The 23,571-nt window shown below is 30.6% G+C and overlaps 1 protein-coding gene across 2 annotated transcripts in view; it reads right to left on the reverse strand.

The window, feature by feature from the left end:
• Positions 1 to 23,571, reverse strand: part of LOC145258189 (U24-ctenitoxin-Pn1a-like) — a 112,981-nt gene that overhangs the window by 4,793 nt on the left and 84,617 nt on the right. For both annotated transcript variants that reach the window (XM_080116077.1, XM_080116076.1), the window contains 5 exons: positions 15,278 to 15,455; positions 10,507 to 10,608; positions 5,235 to 5,367; positions 3,358 to 3,431; positions 980 to 1,169 (listed from right to left, as the gene is read on the reverse strand). In XM_080116077.1, the coding sequence (XP_079972203.1) occupies positions 982 to 1,169; positions 3,358 to 3,431; positions 5,235 to 5,367; positions 10,507 to 10,608; positions 15,278 to 15,443 (663 nt within the window). In that variant the 5' untranslated portion in view covers positions 15,444 to 15,455 and the 3' untranslated portion in view covers positions 980 to 981. The remainder of the gene's footprint in view (positions 1 to 979; positions 1,170 to 3,357; positions 3,432 to 5,234; positions 5,368 to 10,506; positions 10,609 to 15,277; positions 15,456 to 23,571) is intronic.

Consider the following 23,571-nt stretch of genomic DNA (forward strand, 5'->3'; position numbering starts at 1 on the left):
CTGGTCCACAAAGTATGGAAATAAAAATATTAAGAATTAAAAAAAAACGTTTACAAGTGTTTTTGATATAGATGTACATAATAATACTTAGATAAGTATGTTTTAACTTAAATAGGGATGGCATAATAAAATTGTGGGGTCTGCGTTCGCACCTGGCCTCCATAGAATGGAAATAGGCACAAACTTTAATAAAGACTTTTCATATCTATCTGCGTAAGTATACTTTGATAATTATGTTTCAGTTTGAAGAAATATGGTATAATAAAATTATGGTGTGTTCGTTCGCGCCTGACCTCCATAGAATGGAAATATGTCACAAAGTTTAACAAGGTTATTTAATATAGATCCACAGAATATTGTGATAAGTGTTTCAGTGTGAACAGGTATGGTATAATAAATTATGGGGTTTATCTATTTTATTTTTACTTTCATCATATTTTGCTTTGATTTTGATATCCCCGAATTCGAAGCTATCTCTTTACAACCCTTCCTTTTCATAACCTATCATACTTTCATAAATCAGAGTCCGTTTTCTGAAGGCTGTTTTTGAACCCAGTCAACGACGGATACTTTTGCTAGTATATATATATATATATATATATATATATATATATATATATTTATATATAGTATATATATATAGTATATATATAGTATATATATATATAGTATATATAGTATATAGTATAGTATATATATATAGTATATATATATATATATATAGTATATATAGTATATAGTATAGTATATATATATATAGTATATATATATATATATATGTCTAACTCTATGTAAATAGAAATTGGAAACACGTTAATATGATCTGATTATCTTGTAGATTCAACAAGTTATCCCCCCTCCACACGCACGCACGCACAAACAAACAAACAAACAAACAAACAAAAACAAACAAAAAACACACACACACACACACCAAAAGAAATAATAAATGAAAATAGGAATCGATCTATTTCTTTACCTTTAACAGTTGAGCGAGTCCATTTGGCTGATGTGAACGCCGGAGTTACCGATCTGTTTGCCAAACTTATCCACGCAGAAGCACACGCTTCCCAGGCATTGTTGTCTCTTGTAGTCGCCGTTGGTTTCGCACCTGAACAGTTTGCCCACGATGTTCAATTTTCTATAATTCTCAAAGTCACGTGCGCAATCTATAAAAGACAAAGGAAAATAGAAAATGGCCATTATTCCTATTTACAATGCCTCCCCACAGGACAGAGTTAGACACCAGGGTCGTTTTTTTTAATGTGGAGAAAAGGAACAAAAATAAAAATTGTCTCAGTCGTGAAGGATTTCTCCTCCACTGACAGAGAACCAGAAATTGAAGTGCACCATCTGAAGAACAGATACTACACTTTGATCTTAGCCCGTATTTTTAATCACAGGGTGGGACGATAAAATTGTTGCCATAGAAAAGACGATATGATTCCATTTCCGTTTGATCCTTTTTTTTTTTTTTTTTGCAAACCATCTACTAGTTGGCCAGTTGTGTACAAATCCTAAGAGCGATGGGAGCCTTCTATTATGTCTGAAAGTGACACAATGTTCAATGAGCGAGATTAGATATGCGCCTCTGTACAACTCATGCTCTCTACCGATTCAAGTTATGATAATAGGACCATTGCCGGTACTCTCAAAATGCAAATCCGGACGGTTCAACGCTTGAGGGCACTGCTATGGTCTTTGGTGTGGTTTCAAGAGCGGGCCATATCATGCCACCTCACATCTTTGAACTCGGCTTGATCGCTTAATTTGATCAAGTAGGGTTGTTTTAGAGAGAAAAATTAAATTTTAATAAAGACGATTGCGACAATAGCCATCTTGGAAATTTCAGCGAGAGGAGTGTGCCAGGGGAGATGATTCCATTTTTGTCAAAGCACACAGGAAGTTTTAATAACATTACTAATAAATTTTGTAACGATTTAAAAAAATTTTAAAAAAACAGAAAGACAAAAGGAATACCTAAAAGTATTCAAAACTGCAAAAATAATATCGTCAAATTTTCGTAAACTTCAAGAATTAGATGGAGTAATCTCCCCTGCGTCCCCTCCTCATAGCTTAAATTTCCAAGATGGCTGTTGTCGTGATTGGGTTTCACTAAAATTTGATTTTTCTCTGTAAAAAATACACTACCTGATAAAATTAAGCGATTTTTTTAAATGAGAAATTCATTCCATAACGGGGGCATACATCGCAGAGATTTTTCTTTATCTTCGTTTTTTAAACTGCACCGAAAAATTATTAATGAATCCTGGTGGTATGTTTAAGTTATAACAATATGCATAAAATTAATTACAATTGTTTAAAACTTTTACACCGACCTGATATTTCAGACTTTAGCGCAATAGATCAACCGATTAACGGACTGAACCTCTTTGATGCATTGAAACTAAGATGCATCAATTGACCTTACGCTATGCGGTACATATGCGATTACATCGGACATTACCTTAAGCAAATTGATGATCCACCTATTTGAAAAATGACGTAAATTCAAAATCAACAAAACCAAACTTCTATCTTTATATCATGAACGCTCTGCTCCTCATCTGGCATCAATTGAAATGAATGGTTCTCATCTTGGGGAGGCTCCATGTTTTGACAAGCTTCTAAGCTTGATCTTTACTCCTGATCTGAAATGGAACACGTACATCAAATTCGTTGCTAAGGTCGCTGGGAAAATGGTGGGATCCTTCTATAAATCCAGCAGATATCTCACTGCTGATTCAATTCTCTACCTATATAAGAGGCAGATACATCCAAGAATGGAATATTGTTGCCACATCTGGACAGGAACTGCTACAAAGATCTTATCCTGCCTTGATAGAGTTCAAAATAGACTTCGTAGCCTCGTAGGGGGTGCCCTTTTCTCTTCCCTGCAACCTCTTTCTCACAGAAGAGACGTTGTGAGCCTGTCTCTGCTTTATCATTATTTTTATGATCGTCTGGGCTCTAATCTATGGTTTCCCCAACTCGCCAAAAACTCATGAAAAGCACTCTATCTGAAAACACTATCAATAATTTTCCCCACTCTTTATCTGTGCCTAAACCTAAACGTAGATTCCAATAACAAAGAATAATTCTTAGAACTGCACACCTGTGGAACTATCTTCCGTTTGTCTGCTCTCCAGCTGACTACAATATTGTCGTCTTCAAGTCCAACGTAAATAAATTCTTGATGAACCGTTCCCCTAAAGTAATCCAATTTACCAAATTAACGATTACTAAGATATTGTCCTATTGACTACTGTACACTCTAACCCTTATCCTCGAGTGGCCTCTCGGCCTTGATAAGTGGTGCCTCCTATGTAAAAAAAAAAAGTGCAATTTGTAACTTACTACACGACATTTTGGTTCCGATATGGGCGGAGAAACCGTTGATTTCGTCACCTTCACGTGTCACGCATTTGCAGCTGAAAGAAGAAAAGTTGTTAAGAATAGAACCGTTATTCGCACTTCAAATTTTATACCACAATATTAATTTATTTATTAATTTATATTTTATATGACAATTCATATTACACATATTATATGGCAATATTAAATCCGAAAGAAGTGTGAACTTGATATTGTAACGATTTTTTATGCAAAAATCGAATGGCTGTTCTGAAGAAAATAGTTTAGCCATATTATATATATATATATATATATATATATATATATATATATATATATATATATGAGAGAGAGAGATAGAGAAAGAGAGAGAGAGACAAAGGTAGTTTCCTTAAAGCATTGCTGATAAACAAATATGAAAGTGTATAAGAAGGCTGTTCGCTATGTATAATACCAGGATGTGTCAAGAGCTGCCAGAACAAACACACGATGTTGAATCTTCTATGAACTTTTTATTCCTGCAACATATTGTCATGCATTTGTTCTACCTAAGCTAAGAATTTCTAATTTTTCTGAAGAGTACATGCACGAAAAGAGATGGTATTAACATAATAATAGACTTTTGGACGTTCCTATTCTGAAAATAAATATATAATTGTTATAATTCTTTTTAATCCTTTGCAAATGATTCAAATTTTATAATTCAAATTTTAGTATGTTATTGCGGATGATAACGACTATCAGTTGTCAAAATTTCAGCTTTTCACAGTTGTTATTTCTAACAAATATTAAGTTTTAAAATTTTGTCCCTTAGTTTTGGATGCTTATATATATATATATATATATATATATATATATATATATATATATATATATATATTATATATATATATGATTGCAACGTCTTGTCAGACGAGTGCCCCTCCCTCAGACACTTAAAGTCCATAAGCCCAAAAATGACTTCCATCGCCAAAGGACCATTTTTATAGACAAATGCCTGAGGGAGTATCTATACAAAGATGATGTTACAGAGTCTTAGCTTTGTACGACAGCTAAGTCTCTCTCTCGGTTCAAAATGTTGAGATCTAGCAATAAGCAAGAGCAAGATAGCTAGCAACAAGTTAAACTTCAGACCAGCTTAATGCGGGTACTGGTCTCCCGCTTTATGGTTTTTTAAATCAGAGATTTGTTTCTCCTAGAAAGGTTGCCTTCATCACGGCTTATATATATATATATATATATATATATATATATATATATATATATAAAGGGAGAGAGAGGGGGGATAGATATAGTTAGGTATAAAAATATATTTATGGCAGTTAAGCAACTCAGGGGCTTCTGCATTCTGTCTCCACAGGGAATCTTCAGGCTAAGTCCTCAGCATGCATGAAATGCGGACGCCTCTGTGTAGCTTAACTGTCATAAATATGTTGTTATGCCTTTTATTCGTTATATTTACTTGAATCAGCAGTAATGAAATGTCGGTACGAAAACTAGAAAATAAAAATAGAAGCATGTAATCTTACACAGATCCATAAAATAAAAATAGAAGCATGTAATCTTACACAGATCCATAAAATAAAAATAGAAGCATGTAATCTTACACAGATCCATAAAATAAAAATAGAAGCATGTAATCTTACACAGATCCATAAAAGAAAAATAGAAGCATGTAATCTTACACAGATCCATAAAATAAAAATAGAAGCATGTAATCTTACACAGATCCATAAAATAAAAATAGAAGCATGTAATCTTACACAGATCCATAAAATAAAAATAGAAGCATGTAATCTTACACAGATCCATAAAATAAAAATAGAAGCATGTAATCTTACACAGATCCATAAAATAAAAATAGAAGCATGTAATCTTACACAGATCCATGGCACTGGACAGGGGAATAAGATCCGTCAGCTTCGCATTTTGGGATGAAAGTACCGAGGAGTCTTCGCGACATGGCTTCAGCTCTTCTGTCTTCGCAGCTTCCGGCGAAAAATGTTAGTGGTTCTTTAGTTGGTTAATTAAAAAAAGAAAAGAAAAAGAAAACTTACATAATGAATGAAAAAAAAAAACGAGTAAATGAAAATAAAAATAAAGATAAATCCATGATAAACCGATGGCATTGAAACAAGTATCTCACCCAGTAAGTAGCATATATATGTATGTGTGTGTGTGTGTGTGTGTGTGTGTGTGTGTGTGTGTGTGTGTGTGCGTGCGTGCGTGCTGAAATATGTTTCTTCAATTATATTTCATCTTTTATTCATACCAATCCTTTAATTTATGAAGCTCGATGTAATTACAGAGCATATAACAAACAAGTGACATAAGTCTATGTTCCAAATTTCAAGATGTTGACCATCTTACCATTTATTGCTTTAAGTAAATCGACATGCACGATTATTGACAGCACCTGTTTTGTAGTGCAAAACAATTCATATTATTATTGCAATAGAAAAATGCGAGCATGAAAAGTAATATGGTTGAGCTTAAACATGGAAAAGTAAAGGGCTAGTTGTTAAAACTGGAAAAGAAAAGAATAAGATATTCTAGTAAAAAATATAATAAATTTATAACTTAAAATATTGCACCGTAAAAAATTTTTTTAATTCAATTTATAACATCATATAATCAATTTTTAATGATGCAATATTTTAAGTTATAAATTTATTAATTTTTTACTAGAATATCTTGTCCATTTCTTTTCCAGTTTTAACAACTAGTCTTTTACTTTTCCATGTTTAAGCTTAACCATATTACTTTTCATGCTCGCATTTTTCTATTGTAATCCATGATTTTTCCAGGCTTCTAATAAATTCACTTGTTCTTTGTTTAATTTCAGTCTTATTTTTTGCCCCTTAATCACATATGTAATAACAATTTACGGCACTCGTCTGCTTTCAATAAAATCACCCCAATTATCTTTCTTTCATGCTTTCATGCTCTGTTTCATTTGTTACTTCTCTTTTCGCGACAGTAGTGAGTATTTTATATACGCACATTCTATTAATTCTTTAGTTAGCCAATCAGATCCCTAGTTTCCACCGCTATATATATATATGGCCCGGGTGTTTGGAAGAGTATGTTGAGCAAAAAAAAAAAGCGGTCAATTTTTTTTAACTTTGACCCATATTATGACCCCTTAACATTTATTGTTTTGGGCTCATGTCAAGTTATTAAGTTAGATCCATGCCCAAGGAACCTATATCTAAAATTTCAAGAGTTTAGACCCAAAATGATCGAAGGAGTTTGGTAGAGTTCTCAAAGGTCAAATCGTTGAACTTTGACCCCTTAACAGACAAATTTCTGGCCGAATACGAATTACAAAGATTTTCCCAAATCTCGGTACCCTGTGTATCAAATTTCGAGTCTGTAGACTGAAAATTGACAGAGTTATTGCGTTGGAAAATATACACACACAGACATTCACACAGACACACACACAGACACGTCCACGTTTATATATATATATATATATATATATATATATATATATATACTAACAACGAACATTTCTGTAAAAGTCTGAGGAAGCTACAGACGGCCAAAAAACGGCCAGGTAGCTGAAACAATAATGTAACTTAACCGAAAGATACGGTAATAAAAATAAAACGCATATTTGCTCTACAACAGTATTGAGCACTTTCTTCAGTTTTTATTAATTACCATGTCTACTAAATATATATATATACATATATATATATATATATATATATATATATATATATATATATATATATATATATATATCATTATTATTATTAAACAGTGACGAAATGTGTGTATTGTTGGCTAGGAGCACGCTTTAAGTAGTGAACGTATAAGTTGTGCATAGGCAGTGTTTTCTTTTTATCCTATAATGTCAAAAGTCATCGAGGAAAAATCGTCTCCAGTTTATTCATATAGAGATTATTTGATGAAATAGCATATTTACCGATCCAAACGACTTCCGGTTTTTAAACATGTTGGAAGTAAACGGTGTTACTTAAATAAAAGATCCCGCCGAAAATGTAGATCAAACTGATTTTTATAGAAATATTACTGAAAGTAAAATATTTATTTAGATATAATAAATTTTATATTTATTTAGATATAATAAATAAGAATATCCCTGAACTGATTTATTACTTAATGAATATGTTTATTCATATAAGTTTTATAAAAACGTGTTTATTTAAAGAAACATTTTTACAGAAATAATTAATATTGAAAATAAAGTATTTTTATACATAATAATTTGAAATAAATCAAACACATGAAGAGAAATTGAATGTGTTTAAACGAATAAAAAAGAAAGGGTCAGTTGAGCAACATGTGGGCGAGCGTTGTAATGAGGGAGAATTGGTCCCTTCATATTGATTAATCTCGGACACATATGTCGGAGCTTCTGGTGCGTTTCGTTAATTTGTCGGCAGTACTTCTCCATAATCGTTTCGCCCGGATTCAACAAGCTGTCATGGATGAGATCAGTCGCAGACCACCAAACAGCCACCGTAACCTTTTTTTGCTGCAATTTCGCTTTGGAAGTGTTGTGGAGCTTCTCCGGCATCCAACCACTGTACTGAACATCGCCACTTGTCATTAAGAATCCACTTCTCATCACAGTCACAATCTGCTTGAGACATGGGTCATTTTTGTTGCGTAGAAGGAGAATAAAAGACACCTAAAAACGACGATTTAAATTTTTTTTTTTTTTTTTTTTATCGTTCAATTCATGTGGCACTCATTTATCCAACCTTTTTGACTTCCCTATATGCTTTAAATCCCGAACGACTGTCGAGTTAAACAGCAACTTCTTCAGTGTGGTTTTGCGAGGATCAAATTATCAATTAAGGCTTCAAAATGTTCATTATCAACCGCAGTCGGCCGGCCGCGATCGTCTTCATCTCCGAGGCTCTCATCACCATTGCAAATTTTTTTGAACCACCATTGTGCCACACGTTCGTTAGTAGTTCCTGGGCCAAACGCATCATTGATATCACGAGCTGTCTCGACAGCTTTTCGGACTATTTTGAGTAAAATAAATTGGAATAAATTGTAAGATGGTTAACATTGTGAAATTTGAAATATGAACTTTTGTCATTTATTTGTTATATGCTCTGTAATCACATTGAGCTTATTAAATTAAGGATTTATATCTATAATAAGTGAAATATAATTGAAAAAATCATATTTCCACAAAAATATATATATAACCACAAATCGTTCTAGAAGTAAGGCCTCCTATTTTTTAACTCAAAAACTAAGTAGGGCTATGAAGACGGGAGTGGGACCATTAAAACCAGCAACCTTTTGTGCTCCAGAATTTATTCATTTTTTTTTTTTTTACGTAGTCACTACTAGTCTCAGTCGTAAAAGTCTGTAGCACACTTTGCTACCCAGATCTCTGTCACTACCCTGAAATCGATGAACCCATCTCCTAAGTGTGCTGACATCAATTGCGTCGGCTTCGTAAACGTTCAACAAATGCTGGTGAATGTTGATCGGTTTAATTTTTTTGCATGGAGAAATTCTATGATGCATCTCTGCTTCTGACGCACATCCATGAGAGTGGTTTCTTTCTTAGAGTCTCACGCCGTCAATATCTGCAAGAAAGAGATGTAACCTTTAGCTCATAATTGCATAGGTCCAGTCTTCATAACAATGCAATTTAAACAAAACAAAAGAAAACAAGATTTTTCTTCACTTTCACCTCCATCTTGTTTTCGGTTCTAACTAGGCGGTATACTATTTCTTTTTTATTATTTTTTTTTTTTTTACTCGCGTTCACCCCTAACAAGGTATATCGCCACTTGGACGTAAGGGGTTACTATTTGGGACCATGCCTAGGGAAGATTAACAAGATGTTGGTTTACGTTACATTTAAACTTCTGCATACCAGTACAGCCAGGAAAGTAGGTAGCAGGAAGGGAATTCCAAAGTCTAGCTGTTCGAGGGAAGAAACGATTAGAGTAGAAAACTTTCTGGCATTTAGGAACCTCAACAATGAAGGGGTGAGATTTTGTTGCTAAGCGGGTTTATTAGGGATGTGTATGGCAAGAGGCACAAGTGCAACGAATTCATCCAAGCACATTCCGTTAAAATATTTGTAAAACAGGCAGAGATGCAATACTGCAGCGATGAGACCGGGGTCGCAGCTAAGTTGACAAAGTGGGACCTGTTAGATTGAAAACTCTTTTTTGGACCCCATCCAAGAGGGAGAAGCTAGTGGTAGATGCGCCAGCCTAGATGTGACAACAATACTCCATGCATGGGCGACTGGTGGTCTTGTAGAGGTACAGGATACTCTCGGATGTGAGTAGTGTTCTAGCTCGATAGAGGGAGTCTACCTTTGCAGCTTTATAGCTTTCTATAAATTGTTCATATGTAAAATAACAAGAGAGTATCCACAGGAGACTCATTCATATGTAATATATTGATGTTGGCATTCTGTTGATGTTAAACGTAAATGGAGACGCTCTGATATTATTGTTTTTGTTAAAACTGTAAAAGCATTTATCTAAGCTAGTAGGGACGCCTGGCGTAGCCTGGTCGTAAAGTATGCTTAAATATGATATTTTAATTTTTGCAGATTTCGTATATATTATTATAGGGTTAATGTTCTATCGATTTTTATATATTATAAAGTTGCTATTTCAAAAATAAAAAAATATATATCCATATGACTTGGATGCCTCAGTTTGAATCGAAACCGAAACCAAAACTTATGAAAAAATATATGTGTATATATATATATATATATATATATATATATATATATATATATATATATATATATATATATATAACTTGAGTTCCTTCAACTATAATTGAAACTGAAACCAAAACTTATAAAGAATTCTTGATAAAATCATTTATTAAAAAAAAAATAGATTACTGGCGTGTCATCAGTTATAATTGAAACTGAAACTAAAACTTATGAAGAATTCTTGGTAAAATTATTTATAAAAAATAAATGACTTCAGTGCCATCAGCTATAATCGAAACCGAAACCAAAAACTTATGAAGAATTCTTGGTAAAATTATTTTTTACAAGAAATGGAAGTCCATCACAATCAAACGACAGTCATTCAGATGTAAGCGTGACACACAAAATAAATAACCTGCACGCTATATAGATTAGATAAGAACAAATCGTTAGCTACTCACTGATGCAAGTGCCGGTGTGTTTGCTGCAGACAAGGTTAAATCCACACTCGGAAAGAATGGGCACTCCCATGAACGGGTAGGCGTGGCATCTCTCTCCTTCACCTGTTCGAGGAAAATAAAACAAAATAAATGCATTTCTGATTTTTTTTTTTTTAGATGAGGATTGATTATTCACATTATTTGGATTCTTCGGACTACTATTCTCATCTTGAGTGCCATTTTAACAATGTTTCGGTCGATGTAACCTCTAGCCTTCTTCAGGGGTATCTTGTCAAATCCGGGAATGTTTCTGTCAAACTCTAGAATTTGTCCGCAAGGACCGGTGGCGCAATAGTTAGGGTACTTGGAAAAATCAATTGTTAAAGTGATATTCTCCTGAAGGTTGAAGGTTCAATTCTCAGTGTGGGCGACCGAAAAATATAGTTGCGAATTATTTAGAACCTCTATCCAGTTAGGAACGAGAGCATATTACCCCCGTGAAGTAAATAAAGGGTTCTGTTGGAAATTTCCGAGTTCGGCAGAAACATTTCCGAGTTCGACAAGAGACACCTGAAGAAGGTCGGCGGTTACATCGACCGAAACGTTATGCAAATGACACTCAATCGGAGAACAGTAGTGCGATGAATCCAAATACTACGAAAATAAATACATTAGATTAACAGTTGCAAAGTGAAGTATATGATTAGAAGCTGATTTTACGTTTCTGAACTTTTTTAGATGACGATTGATTATTCATATTATTTGGATTCTTCGGACTACTGTTCTCATATTTTGTTTAGGCATGTTAACAAGGTTTAAAGTTTTAGGCACAATTCATTTCTTTGTCTACCTCAAGAAATTTGCTAATATATGAAAGAAACATGAAAGAAATGTTTACCTTCTGCCTAGAAAAAAAAGGTAGTATCTGTTTTTGGTATTTGTAAGGCTATTGTCGACAGATCAGATTTTTAAATATGTCTTTTAAGCAAAAATAATATTACTTATCTTATTGTCATCTCGAAAAAAAAGTAATATATCCAAAACTTACAATAATTCATCGAGTAGGACAACTGCTGTTGTGTTTTATTTTGTTTTGTTTTTTGTTTTGTTTTTTGTTGTTTTGTTTTTTGTTGTTTTTTGGGGTTGTTGTTGTTGTTGTTGTTGTTGTTGTTGTTGTTGTTGTTGTTGTTGTTGTTGTTTGTTTTTTTGTAAAATTAAGTCTATTTCTACTGTGAAACATTACGGCAGCCATTAAGAATGGGACAGACTGGCGGAAAGGGAGATAAGCCGTTAGTTTAGGCAGAAAGGTAAATAAACCAAGTCAGTTAAGGCCCAGACAGTTTACCAGTTTGTTTTTTTTGTTTTTGTTTTTTTCAGAGTTCCAATTACAGAGAGTTGCAAAGTTCCTATTGCAGAAAATGGATGTAAATACGTTGAAGTGTGCTAAACTGCCTTCTCTCCCGTTCCGCCTAAACTGACTTGGCTTATTTCCCTTTCCTCCAGCTTCTCCCCGGCCCTGTCGGTGGGGCATTAGAATACACCGACTGCCCCCCTGCAGAGGGTAAAAGTCCCTCAATCGGGGTCCTGGATATGACCTTAAACTATATCCAGTGGTAAGGCTCCAGCTTGTGGGCTTTGGGGAATGTGGAGCCACCCTTTAATTACCATTGCTCCCAGGTCCACTCTGACCCGGAGTGGTAGTACCTGTTAGGGTTCCAACTATGGGTTAAATAGAAACCGACGTGAAAACAACAAATATATTCTATTAAAAAATTTTCTTCAAAATCTTTGGATTCGGCATTAAATAACCCGAAAAGGGTTGATATGCCGTAAAACAAAAACAACCAACCAACCAACCAACCAGCTTCTCCCATTCCTTAATGGCTGCCGTAATGTTTTGCCGGTAGCAATAGACTTATTTCTGAAAAAAAACAAAAAAACAATAGCAGTTGTCCTACCGTATCGTAATTTTTTTTATATATAACATTTTTTGAGATGACAATAAGGTAATATTATTTTTGCTTACAACGATATATTTGAAATTTTCGATCTGTCGATTATAACATGCACCTTAACAAGCACCTTGTTTTTTGTTTGTTTTTTTTGGGGGGGGGTCTTTGGGGGGTTGCTTTTCTTATTGTTTTCTGTCCTCGTTCAATGAAAGAAAAGTCCTTCTAGGCACTTCTGTATGACAATTACATATTAGCATCAGAGACGAGTTATCGACCCTGTTCTTAAAAAGATAGGTACGGGCAAAAATGGGCGGACAAAAATGTGGGACTTACTTTTGAAAGCCAATTCATCATAATTTTTTTGTAAGTTTCCGACTACTTTTTGATTGTATTTGAAAGATTAAGGACTGAACTTAATTTCCAAAAGGAAAAAAATATTTGTACCCGTGAAAAAAAATGTTATGAAAATGTTTTCACGGCGTGCTACCCAATACAGCTAAATTTTGAAGTTAAATAAATTCATTGTAAAAAATACTTTAAAAGAAAAATATTAGTTTTCTGAGCCTATTTCAAAGATAATTAGTAAAGTCCTAAGATATCGAATTAAATAAATAAAAAAAAACCTTGTTTGTACCAAACATAAATTAATTAGCCCAAAACCGAGTGATTCTGGCGTTCGCAAAACGCAACAAACTAAAATTTTGTAAACACGAAAATTACGAAGGGCCAAAATTTCAAGCAGTCGAAAGACTGTGAAAATGACGTCATGTAATTAAAAGGGAGGAAGTTCTTTGTTTTTCCCCAGTCGCGCATCCGTACATTGTTTTTCTGAACATTTATATTAATTTTTGCATTTTCTAATTTAATTATTTTTCTGTCTTCCTGTTTTTAAATTTTTTTTCTTAATTATTGTTCAATATTATATAAAAAATATGTTACGCTAAAAGTTTCACATTCTTGCAAGCAAGGAAATTATTAAAATCTTGCTTATAAAAATTATGCGAACCCCGTAATTTAAAAAAAAATAAGTAGAAATATTTTTTGCAATTATAATTTTTTTGTGTGAAAATATTAAATAAGCAATGCTTAATTCAATGGTAATATTGGTAGTTCGATAAATTCATTTTTCTTCGAGTTATATAAAATTCATTAATACGGATTTAGGGGCTTTGTTCGTAATGTTCCTATAAAAATTATTTTATTTTATTTTTATTGTTACAAATTAAGATGCTTTATTTATATATAAAAAAGGCAAAAATAAATTCTTGCGTTTTTTATTTACTACTGAAAACCATAACTTTAGTAAAAGTATTTTTTGTTTAAACAAAATAATACATTTCCACTAAGATTTAAATAAAAAATAATTAGTTCATTATATTCCGCGATTATTATTTGAAAAATACTGAAAATTTCATTAAAATTGGTTAATTTCCTGATTTTTGGTGAATTTTTAAGTAAAGGGAAGGTCAAAATGTTTATACATTTTGAGCATCGGCATTCATTTTGCCCGTACCTATAAAAAGAGAACTGCCATCTAGCGGCCATTATATGAACCTCAAATATAAACACGTGTTTACGATTATGCGAAAAATATATAATAACGAAATAAATAACACGAAAATATATGAAAATCGAAACATTTATTGTATAAAAAATGTATCAAAATATAATTTTAATGTATTAATATAATGTTTTTTTTTCAATGAGTGATTCATAATTGAAAATAAAATAATAATAATTATAAAAACATGAAACATTTATAGATTGGTTTTAGACATTTTTTTTTAATTTAAAAAACATGAAACATTTATAGATTGTTTTTAGAAGTATTTGTGTTTTTTACGGTAAGATTATATAAAAATAAAGCAAAATATAATTTAAAAAAACATGAAACATTTATAGATTGTTTTTAGAATTTTTTTTTAATTTAAAAAACATGAAACATTTATAGATTGTTTTTAGAAGAATTTGTGTTTTTTACGGTAAGATTATATAAAAATAAAGCAAAATATAATTAAAAAAACATGAAACATTTATAGATTGTTTTTAGAATTTTTTAATTTAAAAAACATGAACCATTTATAGATTGTTTTTAGAATTTTTTTAGAATTTAAAAAACATGAAACATTTATAGATTGTTTTTAGAATTTTATTTTTAATTAAAAAACATGAAACATTTATAGATTGTTTTTAGATTTTTTTTTTCAGTTTAAAAAACATGAAACATTTATAGATTGTTTTTAGAAGTATTTGTGTTTTTTACGGTAATATTATATAAAAATAAAGCAAAATATAATTTAAAAAACATGAAACATTTATAGATTGTTTTTAGAATTTTTTTTTAATTTAAAAAGCATGAAACATTTATATATATATATATATATATATATATATATATATATATATATATATATATATATATATATATAAGAGAGAAGCCAACACACAACAAAAAAAAATAAAAATATACAAGAAATAAATGTTACTGTAGTCAATAAAACTTAATTTTATCCTACCTGGCTCATTTGCAAATATATATATATATATATAGTCGTTTGTAGTCTTTTCTGCTAAATACCCAAACGTTGATACCGTCGGTTTCAAATCCAAACAAAAAGGACATCTACTTAATCGCCTATGTCGGACTCTCTTCAGCCTCTATTAATAGTTGCCTTCCCCGGAAATGGCGTCTCGCGCGCTGTATGTAAAACTGTGATAATACAGTCCTCAGTCTTGTCTTCCATTTAAAAAAAAAAATTCTAATCTTCTGTAACACACATATTTAGGGAGGGAAGGGGGTCGTGTCTGTCCGAATCAAGTGAAGATAGAAATAAACTTACGGAGCGAAACGATGCAGACGTCGCAGCATCCACAGATTCCTTTCGTGACGCGACCGTTGCAAGCAGTCACGGCTTTGCATTTCATTAGAGAGCAAGCATCCTCCGGGCATACAATAGCATTGGCGGCCACAACGCACAGCGCAATAAGGAAAAGGTGCTTCATCATGAATATTCAAGTCTGAAACGAAGAAATACATTTATCAACACTCAAAACTACACGATATGTCGGATGTCTGTTCAGTTTAGCTGCGTATGTACGAGACGTCGACGCGCGTGCTACTTGTGTAGATTGGTCATCTTTTAAACCAACGCATTTCAGGTGAAATATTACGTAAAAGTGTGCTAGGTGTATTTTTAACAAAAAAATGTTTTCACAATTATGTTCTTTAAAATTGTGTTTTAAAATTGCTGACCATTAATTTAAGTAAATTTAAGTAAAGGGTTATTTCCCTGGTTTTTTTATACTGAATTGGTCGCACAACTCTTCTACAAAGAAATATACAATAAAACTCGCTAATTGAATAAATTCTATTTTTACTTTTAATTACTTTTTTACTGGAACATTTTTCGTAAATTTTGAAATGTTTACTAATTTCGACATGACACAAAATGACGTAATAATCTTTTTACCTGAAATACATTGGTTTAAAAAATCAGCAATCTACACTAGCACCACGCATTTCGGTACATTTTTACAGACCCGTTTCGTTATGCAGAAACAAACAGTTATTATTGTGTCAATACTGGCTTTTTTTGTGCGTATTACGCTTCAGAAGAATTATACATTTTTTGGTTAATTAGAAAAAATGTATTGCAATATGATGCTGCAAGAAGAATCAAAAACTCCTTGAAGACTCAACATCGTGTGTTTGTTCCGACAGCTATCTTTGTTTATATATATATATATATATATATATATATATATATATATGTTTGTATTTTGTTTATATATATATATATATATATATTTATATATATATTTTATACATATATATATCTGTATTTTGTTTATATATATATATATATATGTATATACACTTGTGCCCGATATTATTCATACCCCTCGGATCTTTGAGATTTCTATAAGATTATTGCTCAAACCAGAAGGTAGACAATATTAAAGGGATTTCAAACAATAAATCAAGCATAAGCATTTAATTTAAACTCAACAAATAAATAAATTATGCAAGTTTGAAACATTATACAAAGAAAAACAATAATGGCACTAGTTCAAAATTATTCATACCTCTCTTACTAATAGTCAATAGCATGCCCTTTATTCTTAATAACTGCCTGTAACCGTTTGGGATATTTATCAACAAGGTTTTTACAAGCATCAACACTGATTTTTGACCATTCTTCAATGCAGTAGTTCTCCAAATCCCTCAAATTTCTAGGTTTCCGCTTTTTAACCTCAGTTTTCAATATGTGCCAGAGGTTTTCGATAGGGTTCAGGTCGGGACTCTGGCTAGGCCATTCCAAAACATTAATTTGATTATCCTCAAACCATTTCTTGACTATTTTGGCAGTATGTTTTGGATCATTATCCTGTTGAAGGACCCAGTTTGGTCCTAAATGGAGCTTCTCCGCATCCTGTCTAATGTTTTTCTGGAGTATCTCCAAATATTGCTCCTTCTTCATGGTTCCATCTATCTTGACCAAACTACCTGGACCACTAGCCGAAAAGGAGCCCCAAAACATTAGGCTACCACCACCATGTTTCACCGTGGGTATGGTGTTCTTTGGGTTGTAAGCTTCTCCTTTCTTCCTCCAAACGTAAGAAGCATCCATATGGCCAAACAATTCAATTTTTGTTTCGTGAGTCCACAAAATACTTGAGAAAACGGACTCTGGAGAATTCACATGGTTCCTAGTAAACTTTAGACGTGTTGCAAGGTGTTTTCCGGTGTGCAATGGAGTCCTTCTTGGTCTTCTTCCTTTCAGACCATTTTCATGCAGAGTCCTTTGCAATGTTTGCCTTGGTATTTTTATGCCAGAAGACTCCAGATTTTCTAAAATGTCCTTAGTAGTGGTGGTTGGATTTGCATTAACACTTCTTACAATATTCCTGGTGGCTCTAGCAGACAGTTTCCTTTTCCTTCCTCTACTAATCAAGTTGTTTGTTGTGTGGTGGCTCTGGAATTTTTTGATGATGCTATGTACTGTTGCTGTAGGGACCTCAAATTTCTTGGAAATTGACTTTTAACCTAAACTATCCTTATGTGAATTCGCAATTTTAGTCCTAAGATCATTACTAAGCTCTTTTTTCTTCCCCATTCTAATAATTTTTATTCTTTTATTGGTTTTCAGTTGATATCATTTTAATTTCTGAAAAATGCAAAAAACGAAATGAAATTAATCAAAGGTTGTATAAAAGCATTCAAAATAAGAATCAAACAGGAAACAAACAGTCAGAAACTCGATTAATACTGAAAAAATAAGGAGGTATGATTATTTTTGAACATTGCAGATTTTATAAATAGCTGTATATTTCTTTTATTACAAGTATCCCGAGATTTTAAAATGACGAAAATGATCAGAAGAGGTTTATTAAGAATATGTATCAATATGGACGTAAACAATAAATTCTAACAAAGTTACACCTAATAAACTCAATTTTCAAGGGGGGGTATGAATAATATCGGGCACAACTGTATATGTTTGTATTTTGTTTATATATATATGTATGTATATATGTTTGTATTTTGTTTATATATATATATGTATATATATATGCTTGTATTTCTTTATATATATATGCTTGTATTTTGTTTATATATATACATATATATGTTTGTATTTTGTTTATATATATATATGTTTGTATTTTATTTATATATATGTTTGTATTTTGTTTATATATATATATATGTACATATATATGTTTGTATTTTGTTTATATATATACATATATATGTTTGTATTTTGTTTATATATATATACATATATATGTTTGTATTTTGTTTATATATATGTATATATATATGTTTGTATTTTGTTTATATAGATATGTATGTATATATGTTTGTATTTTGTTTGTATATATGTATATATATATATATGCTAGTATTTTGTTTGTATATATATATACATATATATGTTTGTATTTTGTTTATATATATATATGTTTGTATTTTGTTTATATATATATATATATGTTTGTATTTTATTTATATATATATATACATATATATTCTTGTATTTTGTTTATATATATATATGTGTGCATATATATGTTTGTATTTTGTTTATATATATAAATGTTTGTATTTTGTTTATACATATATATGTACGTATATATGTTTGTATTTTGTTTATATATATATGTATATATATGCTAGTATTTTGTTTATATATATATGCTTGTATTTTGTTTATATATATATATATATATGCATACATAGGTTTGTATTTTGTTTATATATGTATATGTTTGTATTTTGTTTGTATATATATATATATGTTTGTATTTTATTTATATATATATATATACATATATATTTTTGTATTTTGTATAAATATACACATATATAAAGTTGTATTTTGTTTATATATATGTATATATGCTTGTATTTTGTTTATATATATGTATGTATAAATTTTTTTATTTTGTGTATATATATATGTATATGTATACGCTTTTATTAGTTTATATATATATATATATATATATATATATATATATATATATATATCCTTGTATTTTGTTTATCTATATATATAAAAATATAACTCTTGGTTCGTTCGTAATTAATAGTCTAAATAACTAAATAAATGAGTGCTTCGACATTTTGGTATAATATGTTTACTGTACCCATGCGTGTTTCTATATATCTCTTTTTAATTATAACATTATACTTAATTTTTCTATAATAAATAGGTGGTTTTCTTTGTACTGATAGGCCATTTTTTATTTTTGGACAATTATTTATCACCGCTTGCGTCACGTGACTAGTGTTTTTAATTAAGCGGTTTTCCCGCTGGATCTAGAGATTTCGTTTGCAATCTAGCGGGTAATTCTAGAAAATCTGGAGATATTTTGCACCCGCACACCCGCAATTTTAGATTAAAAATTAAAGAAAAGCGCTTTAAAATACTTTAAAACATAAAATAAACTCATTTATGTAAGTAAAAAAAGTAGCATTTATTGCCTTTGGTAACAATGATTTATTGATTATTTGTTTTGTTTTTCTCCTTTTTTTTCGGCTAACCATTCTTAAATCTCGCTATAAAATTGATTTTTTCAAGTACTATTTAGGGGGGGAGCATTCCAACCTCCGACGTTTAGTTTAAAATACGATCTAAGCAACCCCCTTAGTAAAAAATTCTAAAAAGCAAGAAACAACAGCAAAAAAAAACAAACGTATACCAAACACAGTAGAATTTAATTATCTACCAACCTAAATACTTTTAACATGCTAAAACAAAGTTTTTTTTGTTTTTTTATTTTTCTAATTTCCAAATATGTTGTTCAAAGTGGATTTTACACACTGAATAAGAAAAAAAAGTAATAAACAAATGTCCGCTTATCACTTAAGGAGTAAGGAGGCTTAAATGACTAGCTGTATAAGAATTTTTGTATGACTTTTTGACATCCCTAACACGAAACTGCGAATAAAATATAAAAAAACTAGTAATTTCTCTTTTAAAAGTGGGTTGTTTATTTTCTTTATGGATTATACTTCCAAAATAAACTATTAAAGTTGTATAAAAAGTAATAGAAATATTATTTTTTTTATTTTTAAAAAAAAAGTAATGAAATTAATTGAATTTTACGAGCTCAGTATTTTCAATTTTTAAACTTTAAAAATCTATCAAAATTTTTCTATTGATTCAATTTTTACGATATTTTCAGGTTCAATGTGAAATTTTATGCTCTTTCCAATAAATTGAATATAATATTTTAGACAAACGTTTTTTTATTCAAGCCCCCCCCCATTTTCAAATGTCTATTAAAAAGTAAATAATTAATTTACTCACTAAAGTTTTATATATCACAAATTGAAGATAAAAGATCAATAAATAATATATTCAAATTTAAAACAAAAAAAGTAGTGTTTTTTAGAAATTTACCTGTAAAGTCCCAAGTTTAAAACCTTTTTTTTAACACGTTGTTTGTTTGTTTTTTGTTGTTGTTTTTTTTTGTTATTTTTTTTTTAATGAAACCTTGGTCCTTGCTCCTTTAATTGAAAAAAAATTAGGGTTTGAATTATATTTTTCGAGTAGTTATAAGCTTGGAAAGACAGGGGTCCGAATTAATTCACGCCTCCCATTTTGAAATGTCTATTATAAAGTAAATAATTAATTTACTCACCAAAGTGTTATATATCACAAATTGAAGATAAAATATCAATAAATAATATATTCAAATTTAAAACAAAAAAATGTAGTGTTTTTTAGAAATTTACCTATAAAGTCCGAAGTTTAAAACCTTTTTTTTTTAAAACACGTTGTTTGTTTGTTTTGTTTTTGTTTTTTTGTTGTTGTTTTTTGTTTTTTTTTTAATGAAACCTTGGTCCTTGCTCCTTTAATTGAAAAAAAAATTAGGGCTTGAATTACATTTTTCGAGGAGTTATAAGCTTGGAAAACGGGGTGGAATTATTCAACATTTTTCACGAAATTTCTGACGCTCCTAACAAATGACTTATCTACCACTAACCCTAAGTTCGAGTTGTACTCCCAAATTTAGAGTTAGTGATAGTCATAGATTTTTTATATAATTTTCCAAGAGTGAAGTCCCCAATGATTAAACGACATGCAACCAGTTAATTGTTGGAAAGACAATTTTTAATAAAAGAAATGAAATAAAAATAACTTAAACACAGTTTCAGCACGTATAAAAATACTTGAATTTTACTGCATTTGGTATCAGGTATTTTTGTTATTGTTTACAATTTCTCGAATATTAATTATTTTACACAAATGATTGTTGTGTTCCTACTTACTTGCCCCCCCTAAGAGCCGTCATTCATGATTTTACATATTTTTACTAATTTTTAGACGTTTATTTTATTTAATTGTCAGCATGAACCAACTTTTTAAGATGCAGAATATGCGAAGTTTACTGTATCTATTTTTTAGCAAACATTAATAACAGAAAGTTTTCCACATTCTTTATTTTTTTACATAATTAATGATGGAAGCATGTCTTCTGTTTTTCTTACCATCTGTTGAAAAAAAATAATTTGTACAGTCTCTTGAAATAAAAACTTTTCTCTAATTCCACCTAACTATTTACAATGTTCATATAAAGCATTCATCTGTTCTTTTTATAATAAAGTGCAAGTTTTCCTGAAAAAAAACAAAAAAACTTTCACCTAATATTTTATGATAAAAAATTAATTTTTTTTTGGGGGGGGGAACAACAACTTTTATTGATAAAAACAAATTGCAAAAAATAATAAAAGTAAATAAACGAACAAAATGCAATTTTTCTTGAGGAATGTGTTCCATTTTAACAAACTGAGTCACAGCAACGCGTGGCCGGGTACAGCTAGTATATATATATATAAACAAAATACATATATATATATATATATATATATATATATATGTTTGTATTTTGTTCATATATATGTTTGTATTTTGTTTATATATATATATATATATATATATATATATATATATATATATATGTATGTATTTTGTTTATATATATACATATATATGTTTGTATTTTGTTTATATATACATATATATGTTTGTATTTTGTTTATATATATATACATATATGTTTGTATTTTATATATATATTTGTATTTTATTTATATATATATATATGTTTGTATTTTGTTTATATATATATGTTTGTATTTTGTTGATATATATGTTTGTATTTTGTTTATATATATATATATATATATATATATATATATGTTTGTATTTTGTTGATATATACATATAGGCATATGTTTGTATTTTGTTTATATATATATATATACATAATATATATACGTATATATATATAATTATACATATATATATGTATACATAATATATACATATATATACATAATATATACATATATATGCATATATATATATATATATATATATATAATTTTGAGATTGTTATTTTTCAGAGGTAACACGTGAAGTATAACGAGGTTAATACAAGAGTGCTCAATACCGAAGTAGAGCAAGCGATATTTTGATTTGTTTTGACATGAGCAGTAATGTATTGCTGCACAGTCATGGGCATGTTTCGGTCAGCTACTTTTTTGTAACTAGAGTCTCATCAGGTGGTCTAGCTTTTATGAAAGCAAACTTTGCAATGAAGATCTCGGGTCAACTTCCGGCAAAAGCCATTTATAAATAGAAACAATGGATGTAATTATTATGTGTGTAAAACAAGACTAAAAGTGGGTGTGGGAGTAAAGCAGACAATCTTCTGTTGTGGTTTAAGAAATGAAGGTGGGGACATTGACAGACAGAAAGAGATGTTGTCTTCATGTGTGCGCGTTAACTCGGCTAAGGCCTTAAGTATACTCAGGTTTAATTAAGGAGTGGGTGTGAATTTTATTATCATTTCAGAATATTTATGCGAAATTTGTTTTACGTTTGAAGACGGATCATTTGGTTATCGGGTGCTAGTAATATGACTCGGGTTCTGCTGTGGTCGGAAAGTGTGCTCTTCACCCGGCCCCACTACCCATTCAGAGAGAAAGAAAATGAAGTAGAAGAGAGAGAAAGAAAATGGGGAGAAGAGAGAAGAAGTCCATAGCTCGCTTATTTGTGGTACTTTTTTTTTTTTTACACAGTGATCACCACTTATCAAGGCCCGGAAGCCACTCAGGGATAAGGGTTATTGCAAGTACATTACGTTAGTGTGGAGATTTGATGAAGTGTTTAATTAAGGGGGCGGTTCATTAGGAATTTGTTAAGATTGGACTTGAACACATCCAAGTTGTAGTCCGGAGGGAAGCAGGCAGACGGAACAGAGTTCCACAGGCGTGCAGTTCTAAGAAAGAAGCTTTGTTCATGGAATCCGCGTTTTGATTTAGGCACAGATATAGAGTGGGGGAAAATTTTCACAGTGGATTCAGCTAGCCGGGTGTTTTTCGTGAAAGATTGGCGAGGGGGGACCAGAGATTGGAGTTCAGACGAGCACCTGCCATGAAAATAACGATAAAACAAGGATAGGCTCGCAATATATCTACCATTACATTCGTAAATTTTATATTCATCTATTTTGTTTATCTATTTATTCGATTCTTATAGTCTTAATATGTTCTTTAAATAAAAAAGGAAATTAAATGTATATAATTACTGTAACTTCCATGCTAAGATATAAT

This window comes from Euprymna scolopes, chromosome 33, assembly GCF_053919585.1.
Source record: "Euprymna scolopes isolate OS-2025 chromosome 33, ASM5391958v1, whole genome shotgun sequence".
NCBI lineage: Eukaryota > Metazoa > Mollusca > Cephalopoda > Sepiida > Sepiolidae > Euprymna > Euprymna scolopes.